The sequence below is a fragment of the Quercus lobata genome, chromosome 4 (assembly GCF_001633185.2).
Source record: "Quercus lobata isolate SW786 chromosome 4, ValleyOak3.0 Primary Assembly, whole genome shotgun sequence".
In the NCBI taxonomy this organism is placed as follows: Eukaryota; Viridiplantae; Streptophyta; class Magnoliopsida; order Fagales; family Fagaceae; genus Quercus; species Quercus lobata.
This window is the reverse complement of record NC_044907.1, coordinates 17,562,599-17,574,955: the sequence shown is the minus strand read 5'-3', so window position 1 is coordinate 17,574,955 and position 12,357 is coordinate 17,562,599. Positions and strand designations below refer to the sequence as shown.

At 35.1% G+C, this 12,357-nt stretch overlaps 2 protein-coding genes across 2 annotated transcripts; both read left to right on the top strand.

Moving 5' to 3' along the window:
* Positions 1-922: 922 nt before the first annotated feature.
* LOC115988122 (trihelix transcription factor ASIL2) lies at positions 923-3,392 on the top strand. Its single transcript, XM_031111765.1, has 2 exons — positions 923-1,871; positions 2,632-3,392. Exons 1-2 carry the CDS (start codon positions 1,236-1,238, stop codon positions 3,025-3,027), a joined length of 1,032 nt encoding a protein of 343 aa, XP_030967625.1. The 5' UTR covers positions 923-1,235; the 3' UTR covers positions 3,028-3,392.
* A 3,258-nt stretch (positions 3,393-6,650) lies between these two features.
* LOC115983501 (thioredoxin-like protein CITRX, chloroplastic) lies at positions 6,651-11,485 on the top strand. Its single transcript, XM_031106208.1, has 4 exons — positions 6,651-6,994; positions 7,300-7,422; positions 10,585-10,665; positions 10,966-11,485. The coding sequence occupies exons 1-4, from the start codon at positions 6,743-6,745 to the stop codon at positions 11,080-11,082; spliced, it is 573 nt and encodes a 190-aa protein (XP_030962068.1). The 5' UTR covers positions 6,651-6,742; the 3' UTR covers positions 11,083-11,485.
* The last annotated feature ends 872 nt before the right edge of the window (positions 11,486-12,357 follow it).

Sequence of the window (12,357 nt, the reverse complement as noted above, 5' to 3'; positions counted from 1 at the left end):
CCTTAACCATTCATTTCTCAATTGTAACCAACCATAGCCATTTACAAACCTTGGCTGAGTTAAGCTAGACAAATTACAATATGCATTCTTCATTGGCAATCCAATCCTTAAATGAATAGAATATGTATTACATGTTCTCAATTAGCCATTGAACCCACTCTCGCATGGATGCTTTACAAAGCTATAATAATAATACAAAAATGGTATAGTTTAAATGCTGCAACTTGTAGCCACATATTAAATTATGTAAAAAGAAAAGAACCCTTTTATGTAAAGTGCTTCAAATGAAAATATAAAAGCAATAAGAGGCTAAAATTTTTAATGTTGGTTAAGGATTTCCTTAGATAACACCTAAGGTTTATGATTAAGGAATGAAGTCAGACAATCCAAGACCCCAAGTTTTTTATCAAAAAAATGACTCTAGCTAGGCTAATAGTTCACCACTTGATGAGGCATATTATGATTGGCCACCATTATAGCCAAGGCAGAATCAATGCGCCAATTGAAGGTGTTATTAGAAAGAAAGCCATTAGCATTTGGGTCTAGTGGTTATGAATCAATCCACCCAAAAAAACTTTCAAAAAGGCACAGACCCAAAAAGGCAAAAAGGCAAAGCTAAGAGAGAAAAAGAGAAAGAAAGAGAGAGAGGATGTGTGTGTAAGCTAAGGTTTTTTGAGTGAGGATAGCACATATATTGGCTAGCAATTGAAGAAGAAAGAAATAAGGTTGTGGTGGTGGTGGTAGTAGTGAATTGGTGATAGGGATAGAGAGTGGGTGACAGACCCACGTGACTGACCCACCACCACCACCACCCCCTTATAGGCCCAAGTGGATGTCTTGGTTGGCTTCATATCAACGCTAACAGCCAAAATAACTCAACCACAACAATAAAACCAACATACCCACAATCACAAAACACTACCCAAAAAAAAAAATAAAGTGAAAAAGGAAAGTTAGGAGGTTAACATCATTAACTCATTTGACAAAGTGAAACCATTTTTCTTGGTTGCCCACTAACCCTAAAAACTTTCCTTCTCTCTTTTTTTTCTTTCTTTCCTTTGGGTGGCCACTAATACAAGCTAGCCATTCCTTTTTTGTTTTTGCTCTCTCTCTCTCTAATGCTAGTGGTTGTGTCTCTCTTTCTTTGCAGTTATGAACTTATTTGATGGGTTCATACATGTTAGCAGCTAAAACAATATAGGTAAAAGTTTAGCATAGCATGGGGAGAGAATGAGATGGATCACAAAGAAATTAACAAAGAAAGCCCATCTCTTCTCTCTAACCATACCACTACAACTACTACTGCTACTACAATCAAAGAAGACTCTCCAAGAAAACCATTTGCTAGTGGTGGTGGCAGTGGTGTTGTTGTTGGTGGTAGTAGTGATAGGTTGAAAAGAGATGAGTGGAGTGAAGGAGCGGTTTCAAGCTTACTTGAAGCCTATGAAAGCAAATGGGTTCTGAGAAACCGAGCCAAACTGAAGGGTCATGATTGGGAAGATGTTGCTCGCCATGTTTCGTCGCGTGGCAACTCTACAAAATCCCCTAAGACACAGACACAGTGCAAGAACAAGATTGAATCCATGAAGAAAAGGTACAGGTCTGAGTCTGCCACCGCTGATGCCTCTTCATGGCCACTATATCCACGTCTTGACCTTTTGTTGCGCGGAAGTGGACCAGTTCAAGCTCCACAACCACCACCGCCACCGCCTCCGCCACCACCTCCTCCGGCTAATCCTCCTTTAATGTTATTAGAGCCGTCACCGGTAGTAGTGTTGCAACCACAACCAGCAGCAGCAGCTCCAGCTCCACCACAAGTTGGGGTCACTCAAAACTCTCATGGATCCAATGGTGTTGATAGGTTGGCTAAGGTCTGTGATACTGCTAATGCTTTTTCTTTTTTGTCAATTCTAGTTGTAACATGTAACTCTCACTTTATTCTTTCTTTCAGATATATATAAACTATTTCTAGCCACTGGGCTACTAAACTGGTTTCTCTTGTCTTATGATTTGTTCACTGTACTGCATGAGAAACTGATTGATGTTTTTCATGACTTTTTGAAATTGTCAGAGAATTGCATACCATTACTCATATCTTATCAGATTTATGTACCACTTCCCATTATCTAGAATCTTTTTTCCCCCCCAATTTACATTTCATTTTGATTACTTGAATAACTTTCATTCTCTTACTGGAAAACCCAAAAAGAAAAAGAAAAAGGATAGTATCATTTTTTTTTCCTAATATATAGGAAAGGATAGCATCATTGTTCGTAAATATGGCAAGATCAATAATAAATTACATATTTCTCAAAATTTAAGTAGTTAGGAAATGTTCATTTAATCATAATTCTGACATTTCCCTTTACAAAAGGGAGGGTTGGAACTCCACGTCACTTTATTTAATATCATGATAAACTAACAATTGTCTCAAATTAAAGCTTAAATAGTCAAGAAAAAACGAATTTAATAGATGAACCATAATTCTAAGAATCGCTATTAAGTAAACATGTGTTATTCTTCCAAGTAGTAACTTGTAAACATGTTATAGCTCTAGGAATATGAAAATACAACTCATGTTGATTGAAGTGCTGGTAAGTTTATTAAAATACATTGTTTCATGTTTGACAGGAAGATGGAGTAGGAACCAAATTATCTGACCAAGTATCTGACAAGAATCATTTGGAGACAGATAGTAGCACACCAGCCCTTTATAACAGTGACAAGGACAAGTTAAGGTCGAAAAAAATGAAGATGAAAATGGAAAAGAAGAAGAGGAGAAGAAGAGAAGAATTGGAGATAGCTGAGAGCATACGATGGCTAGCAGAAGTAGTGGTGAGATCAGAGCAAACAAGGATGGATACCATGAGGGAAATAGAGAGGATGAGAGTAGAAGCCGAGGCAAAGAGAGGAGAAATGGATCTTAAGAGGACAGAAATTCTTGCTAATACTCAATTGGAGATTGCTAGGCTCTTTGCAGGCATTGGCAAAGGTGTTGATTCTTCATTAAGGATTGGAAGAAGTTGAGAGGATAATTGGAAGCTAATTATTATATGTATAGGCTTGGGTATTGACACTGAAAAGGGAAAAGGAAACTTTTGGAGAAGAAAGTCTTGAGGGAGATATAACTAGTACTAATGGGACTAGTGTTTTAATTATTAAGAATCATATGGTAGGTAAAATAACATCTCTATCTCATTGTACTATTGTTCTCTTTCTCTAAGCAATGCAGTGTTTCTACACAGAAATTGAAGTACATGTTATTAACTTCATACTTAATGATTTTTAAGCACAATGACATGATTATGATCATGGATATGCCCTAAGAGTGTAGAACAAAAGTACATTGTATCATTAAGAGTGTTTCACTTTATGTTACACTAATTACAATATGTTATGTGTTTAGCCCTCTTTTTTGTTAATTTAGAAGGAAATAACAAAAAAACAATTGGATGTCATAAACTGTGGTTGGTGAAGCATACATCAGAACACATTGTTCGGATGTTTATTCATAGTACTGTACATTCAATATATACCCAAATTTGTGTATTGATTACCAATAAATGGTCTTATGTCACTGTGCTCCCAATTTTAAAGAAAATTGATTTCCCATTAATGAACTTTTTAATTCATTTCAAAGATTCGTTTCTTCAACTGGCTACATAAAGTATCACAGTTCAGACCTAAAGGAAAATAAGTTTCAGGTCAACTTTAATATTCATTGAGGCTTAGCACTTGGAAGATCTACAATAATTGAGCATCCATAATTGCAAATGAATATGATTGTCACTTTTTTGTAGTCTAAGGTTTAAGTTTAACTACTATACTCTAAGTCAAGATCATATGCAACGAAATTAAGGTTTTGAGTTCAACCACTCTAAGTCAAGATCATATGCAACGTAATTGAGGTTTAATTACCTGTAATCACTCTTAGTCAAGATCATATACAATGCCATTAAGACAGTGCTCAGCTCACCACACATAAGAAAACCTCAAATTTATGAGAATTTACTCATCCTTGTGGGAAACCTCCATATAAGAGAAGGGAGAACTCTTTCTGTAGGAGTGAATAATTTTTTCTAATATAGTACAAATATAAGTATACTATCTTTCTCTCTCTCTTTTTCCCTTATTAATTAATTGAGAATGAGAAATGGATAAAAGTTTATATTGGTATGAGCCTCTAGTCCACTTCAAAAGGAATACATTACACATTTCCCTTCAAGCTATAGCTTGAACACATAGAACTAATATCCTTCTAAGTTAAGGAGGCTTGAACACATAAAACTAACATCCTCACTGCTTAACTTAGGTGCATATTAGTGAAGTTATTGAAATATATGTGCTTGTGTGTTTGGGCGCATTCAAGTATGTTTATGTATATAACTAGGATTGGATCCAAGAATTGATTTTAGAGGAGGCAAAATGTATACACATATACATGTGTGAACTTGAACATATATCTACTTGCCACCAATAATATGAAATATAAAAAGTCATTTAGGTGTATATTAAGTGATATGTTAATGTAAAAAACCTTGTGTGTTTGGGCGCATTCAAGTATGTTTATGTATATAACTAGGATTGGATCCAAGAATTGATTTTAGAGGAGGCAAAATGTATACACATATACATGTGTGAACTTGAACATATATCTACTTGCCACCAATAATATGAAATATAAAAAGTCATTTAGGTGTATATTAAGTGATATGTTAATGCATAGCATGTTCATTAATTTTGTTTATCTTTAAGAATTTTTTGCATAAATAAATCATTTTCTTTTTTTTTTTCACTTTCAAAATATTTCAAAATTTTATTGCTTATTACACAAATTTTTATGAAGGAGAATAAATTGTTACATTAAGAATTTGAGGTCGGTTATAGACCATCATAATCCATGTATTTCTAAAAAACCAACTGGGCTTACAACCATGGAAATTCAGGATGACTACCTTCTCGAAAACCATAACTAAGATGACTCCTTATACCCTTTTTTTTTTGAGGTCATAAAGGTATCTGAGATAGCAACTTCCTCCCTCGTGTAGGACCACCCATCTTCCACATCTTCTCCAAGGGACACGATGAAGAAAATGCAAAATCCAATGAAATAATCACCTCCGCATTAATGAGATCCCCTACCTAATGCCAGCCACATTAAATACTAAATGACTAGCTAGAATTGTGGAAACACTCCCACAAGTCCTTCATGATCAAGAAATGGCAAGGCAGAGTGTTGATGGAATAAGTATCCCTCCAAATCCAGTTGGGAGTTGGAGGATGAGGGAAAATGGCTATAAAAGGAGGAGAAGGGCAACATGAGAGGGGATTCAGAAAAATAGAAAGAGAAAGTCTGAGCAAGAACTAGAGAGAGAGAGAGAGAGTATTTTTCTTATGCATTTGCTCCCTTGAATCTTTCTTCTATACCTCGGGAACATTGTTTCCATATATATGAAAAAATAATTTTGCATAGTTCTATCTTCAATCAACTACTTGATCTTTCCATTGTGGATCTTTTTCTCATCTTTTAGAAATTAGTTGCGTAGATCAAGAATATTTGTGGTTGGGTTAGTATAGAGTGTTTTAGACTCCCACAATTTCTTAAGTTTGAGTACACCCATTTCATATTTCTGATCAGTCTATAAATTCTATAACTTATATATATTATGAATCAAAATACTACCTCATAATATTTTTTATTGGTGTGCTAGTTAGTCCCTTGTCTCCACGGACTGCCTAGCTAACTAAATCGTTCTCTCTCTCTCTCTCTCTCTCTCTCTATATATATATATATATATATATATCCAGTCCCAAATTTTCCCTCTTTACGCTCAACAAGAAACCACAACACACATAGTATGAGATTTTAGTTTGGTCCATTAAATTGGGCTATCTTTTGCTGAATATCTCATGTCACAATTCTTCCAACAACCATTATATATACCAATGGCTCCAAGAATCTAGTAGGCTCATAACCCAACAGAACTTGACCCAAGCTTTTTCTTGAAACGTAATTTTCACCTTAGATAGCTGGTGCCTTCTGGCTTGCACGTAATGCTCTAATATTCTTCCAAGAGTCACAAACTATTCCTAATACCATCTTTCAAACCATTAATTTAGGAAATGAGTTCTTTCAATTCTTCTGGGTTCACACATTTTGTTACAATTTGATGATATAATTAATTTTGATAAGTGAACCATCATTTTTAGATGGATCTACAACTTTTTCTTCACCACTCAAAATCAACAGTATCTAAGTTATAGTACATAAAAGTTATGCCTATCGACTTTTTCTTCTTGTTTTCGTTGCCAACCCATACCACAAAGTCACAAACTACCAATTGCTAGAACATTGTCTTACTTTTTTTAAAAAAATAAACAAATGGGAGTGTCCAAGGTGATACGGGAATTACAAGAGCTAGGGTCTCATTCTTAGAAATCATTTCTCCCCATGAATCTGATTCCTTTTGAGAGAGAGAGAGAGAGAGTAGTGGTAGTATGATTGGTAATTTGGTATCTCTTATGATGTGTTGGTGCGGAGAAATCCCAGTTCCAAGTAGGACTACAAATCTTCTAAGAGCCAAACAGAACAACAATATCCACTACCTAGATTTTGCTGTACTTCAAACAAAACCCATATGCAAGGTCAATGCTTTGAAAGTTAAACCTTAAAACCCCTTCTCCTCCAACTCCCTCCCTCTCTCTCTCTCTCTCTCTCTCTCTCTCTCCCAAATAGCTAAAAATGGCTCTCCTCCAAATCCACACACCTGCTCATAGCATAACCACCGCCCTCTCCCCCATTCTCTCCTTTCATTCCTCAACACCTCCTCCTCCTCCTCCTCTTCACCTTTCTCTTCCTCACTCCTTGAAATCCCACCACAAAAACTCACTCTTTTCCACCACCAAGACCCCACCTTTCTCACTCTCAACACACCCAACAAGGTTGCTTTGCCAACCCCCTCAGGGCACGCATGTTAGAGAAGACTATCTTGTGGTATGTGTCCCACACAAACTCTAATTAACATTGTCATTACCTATTATAAGTTGCTGTGTTCTTGTAAATTTGCTTTTGTTTTGTGGGTTCAGCATGATTTTTTTGAAAATGTTGGAAAAAACAAGAAAAGTTAAAGAATTTTGATAAATTCAATTCTGGGTTTTAGTTTACGGTATAGATTCTTTTGGAAACAAAATTGGGTTCGAAATTTTTTAATCTTTTTCCATATATTAATGTCAATGTTGTCTGGGCATCCAGATTGAGCTTGAAGTTTAATGCATATGTTTGTTGTGTTGGGTGAGCAGAAGAAGTTGTCAGCTCAGGAGGTTCAGGAGCTGGTAAAGGGAGAAAGGAGTGTACCCCTTATCATTGATTTCTATGCAACATGGTGTGGACCCTGTATTTTGATGGCCCAAGAACTCGAAATGGTATTGTTCGATATCTGCATTATAATATTTAAGGCAATTCTAATAGTAGCTCTAGTGCTGTGCTTGCAATTTAAAGTGTTAACATATATTAATTGCTCATGTTTTTTAACTGTAATTCAAACTAGTCATGGTATAGATATCCCCCTTTACACTTAACCTGCCTGAGGCTCTATAGATGGCTTTGATGGAGATATAATTTGTAGGGAAAATTATAGTTTATGCACATGAGGTATACTCTGCTAATATCAATTACATCTGCCATTAAACATTACTATATAGTCAACAACCATAAACACATGTGCACCACAACTGGGTATTTTTCTTTTTCCTAAATCGCAGGACATTAGAGTACTAATTTACTAATTGAAAAATGGATGAAGTGTCATATTTCTACAAGCACATTATTTGTGTACACGTGTTTTGAAATTAAAGTTTGAAGGAGATTAGTGGAACAAATCTCAAGAAGGTAAAGTGTAACTTATTAAACCATAGGTTTGGCAAACAAATTCACCATATATTATAGGTAGAAAAAGTACTTATCAAAAAAAGTATATTATAGGTAGAAAAAGTGTAGTTTCCCTTAACTTTGTAATGTGTGAAGAGACCTAGGAGAAAAGAAGGTGGGGGAGGGGCTACGGTGAGACTATATGACACGTTTATACCATTTTTTAAGAGTTAGAAGTTCCTAACTAACTCATTTGGTCTTTTTGAATATTGTAAGAGTTGTACATTTGGTAGATTGGTTGGCAATCATGATACTGAGATGGTTGTGTAATTAATTAATTCAACCAGATGAAAGGAGAGTATGGGTGGACCATGTTCAACCAGAGTTAAGTAATGTTGACTCAGTCATGTGAACTGAGGTTGATCAGTTTTATCTTCTCAAATTCTTGGATTAGGTGCTTCAGTTGATGGCTTTGATATATTTAGGTGATCATTTAACAGTTTGACTGGCTGGTATACCTACTTCTTTGAACAATGGGTTATGGCTCTTGGAGAATTATCAAAATAGGTAACTCATTAGCTGGTATTGGAGCAGTTATGCTTTGGTTCCTTTTTGTAATTCGCTTCCGGTCTCCAAACAATTATATTTTAATGCTGTTAGACTTATTTTCATGTGATTCGACTTGTTTTGGAGCAGCATTGGTGTGTCGGACTATGTCCAATATTTAATAGTTAGGATGCTATACCTCAGCTGTCCATGAGCTGGTTTGAAAATCATTGACAGAAATAGGATTCTTGTTGGAGTTGCTGATGAATAGCATTTTGAGAATTGTATATTACAGATTCTCAGTTTTCACAGTGAAGGAATTTTTCATATATCTCTTCATTTGTAGAGACTGTTATTTATAAATTTTCACTTCTTCACTTATTTAAATTGGGTTCATATTCTATCTCCATAGCGCAGTGCTTCTCATGTGGTCTGTTTCATTCTGTGAATTTTACAAGGCCATGTATTGGACCACAATTTGGTAGCTCTCTCAATTATTTGGGATGAGCAGTTAGGTACAGATTTAGGAACACAAAAAAAGAGATACCCTCTAAATATTTTACATACATTATCAGGATAAATTTTTTTTTTTCCCTTGCCAATGTCCCTTGACCTGTTAGTTTCAACAACTTCATGCCAGCTGACTGCAGGTGGTTGGGTTGTAAATTCATCCAAACTTCTGTATAAAACTTAAGCAGGACTTAATCTGCTCTTCTTGAGCTGCATTGCTCAAAAAATATAAATTACAAGTTTTTTTAAAAAATAATAATAATTTTTTTTTTTTTTTGGGAACCAAAAATAATAATAATAAATTGATCATGAAGAATTGACCATATTTCATGCTTCCTTTTCAAATGGTCAATGAAAATCACTTCAACAGAGGACAAAATCTTGGAAAGATCATTGCTTTGGATTTTTTTTTCTATGGGGATATTGACTTATGATACTGATGTGAATATGTTTCGTCATCGGAGAATTTACGCTTTTACATAATCTTATCTCAAGGAGGTGTGGCTAGCTTGATCATTCCTAGGTTCTCTACTTCAAAATGATGACTTAGTGTTGTCTAAGATTAGTAGATGCTGGGAAAGGAATAAAAAATTCTGTTTTGATTCAAACAACTTATTTTTACATGTTAATTCTGATTTATATCAATTCCAGGTTAGGCTGTACACATTAGCCTTCTCCCTTGTGATGCAAATTTATGGTGGCTTAGAATTTTATATGAAGTGATAATCTGTTTCACTAGCAGCTTTTATAGACCTCTTTGTTTGACAAGCTTATCAGGGCTGTTGATAGACTAATTTTCTTAATTTGATAAACAAACTGATAAGATTTGTCATCAGGTTGCTTTTGATTTCAATGAATTTGGAAATAGACAATCACCATTTAGTAATAGAAGCAAAATTGCCAAGTTTGGAATTCACCAGCATTGGAATTTTAAGTCAAAACCAATGCTGCATGAACAGATGTTTCCTGACATACATGCTGGAGAGAGAGAGAGAGAGAGAGAGAGATGATAGACTAATTTTCTTAATTTGATAAATAAACTGATAAGATTTGACATCAGGTTGCTTTTGATTTCAATGAATTTAGAAATAGACGATCACCATTTAGTAGTAGAAGCAAAATTGCCCAATTTGGAATTTAACAGCATTGGAATTTTACGTCAAAACCAATGCTGCATGAACAGATGTTGCCCGACGTACATGCTGGAGAGAGAGAGAGAGAGAGAGAGATGGTAGACTAATTTTCTTAATTTGATTAACAAACTGATAAGATTTGACATCAGGTAGCTTTTGATTTCAATGAATTTGGAAATAGACAATCATTATTTAGTAGTAGAAGCAAAATTGCCAAGTTTGGAATTCAACAGCATTGGAATTTTAAGTCAAAACCAATGTTGCATGAACAGATGTTGAGAGAGAGAAAGGGAGTCTTACTGTACTTCTTATCATTCAAAATTTAGTTTATCACATATTGTGTTTACGGGTTATTTAGAAATTTTTGTAACCAAGATTTTATCCATTGGGACACAGAAATTTCTTGTTCTAAAATTCATGGATTTTTGTTAAAATATTTATCAAAAGAAGTAATTGTCATGATAGTATGATTTATTCTAGGGTTTGTGATCTCATGACTAATCTTTGCATCTGGATTCTTAATTGCAGCTTGCTGTGGAGTATGCGAACAATGCAATGATTGTTAAGGTCGATACAGATGATGAGTATGAATTCTCACGGGACATGCAGGTAACCATTTGCTTTTAATTTTTCTTTCCCCCCTGAAGTTCTGTAGGTTGCATTGAGAAATTCTTGACAGGAAAGCAGGAATGCCATGGTAATGTTGTGCCTTAATGTCAGAGGATATTTTCTGGATATGTTGGGCTGATGTAGTACTGCTATTTATCCAGAGCCACACATGTCATAAATGTTCTCTAGCAATAAGATTTTTGTTGCAATACCAGCACCATAGAATATTATGTTCTGCGAATTTATTGGCATACAACTATAAAGAAAAAAGAAAACTTATTTGAGCTCCTTGTGTCTCAGGTGCGAGGCTTGCCAACACTATTTTTTATCAGTCCAGATCCAAATAAAGAGGCAATCCGGACAGAGGGGCTTATCCCAATACAAATGATGCGGGATATAATTGATAAAGATTTGTGAAGAAGCAAGTGAAACATTAGTTCCCAGCCAAAAAAAAGAAAAAAGTGAAACGTTAGTTTGTGAGCAGACAGATTTGCAGGCCTCTGATTTTTGCTGGTGATGACGGTATGATGGTATAAGCCTTTCAGTGACTAATTTGAGTTTTTCAATATTACAATTTGTGTAACTGAGATACTGCTTTAGAGTAAAAAAAAAAAATGTGTAGCTATATGACGTATGATAGATAGGTGGTAGGAACATTTGCATTCGAGAATTTATGTGCATTCTATTAAAAGAGGGGGATGATATATGTCTCGACCTTATTCTGCAAGCGGGCAAATCTAGGAATTAGAAGGTGTGAGATGTCCTGTTGAGACTTCTAGTTACCTTTTTTAAAAAAAAATTAATTAATTATTAGTTGTAACCTTTGCCGGAAAGCTGCTTGTACTTCTTTGGCATAATACAAAGGGTCAACATTCTGCAAATAAGATGAGACCTAAGTAAACCATGTTGTAGAGGTAAGGTGAAAATTCCCATGCTAGGTGAGAGTTCAACTTCAATCCCACTCCTATGGTGTGGATGCATAATAAGATGAGACCTACACAGATGTGCGGCGAAATCACCAACAGACCAGCATGAAGGACAAGTTTACTTGCAATTGATATAAAGTTGTGCCATTTATAGAGCAGGTCATGTGGCTCTATAGCTACAGCCGAACAGGCCTTGTGTGATCTTCTCACTCCCTGTGTTGGATTATTGCTTGATGCTGCCCAAAACCCATTTTATGATTGAGCCTTTTGTAAGCAAGTTGAAATCCTTGCACTCTAATGTAGAGATTGCAATGCAAAAACCAATAAATGGGATATATCATATAGTTCGGATTGTTTGATTTATTTATTTAAGATATGATAAAATTTGAACCAATGGTATCTAGTATCTAATTCGATGACAAAAGACTAATAGTTGAGTTAATTAGAATTATTCGTGTTGATTTTAAGATGTGGTTGTGTATAACTATATATCTTTGTAAAGCAATTGGTAATCACTAGAGGATTTTATCTCAAATACTTTACGAGTTTCTACAAGGATACATTTGAATAAATTTTAGACCTCTGTGTGAAATAGTCTTCGAAATCTACCAAATTTTAAGATGCTACAGTTGTTGGGAGTGGATGACCCAAGTTTGATTTTCCTATATTTTAATTTCTAGAAGCGTATAATTTATTTAACCCATTGGGCTGCATATAAGTTCTTTACTTTTGTGTGCAACTTTGTACAATTCATTAGAAATGTGGG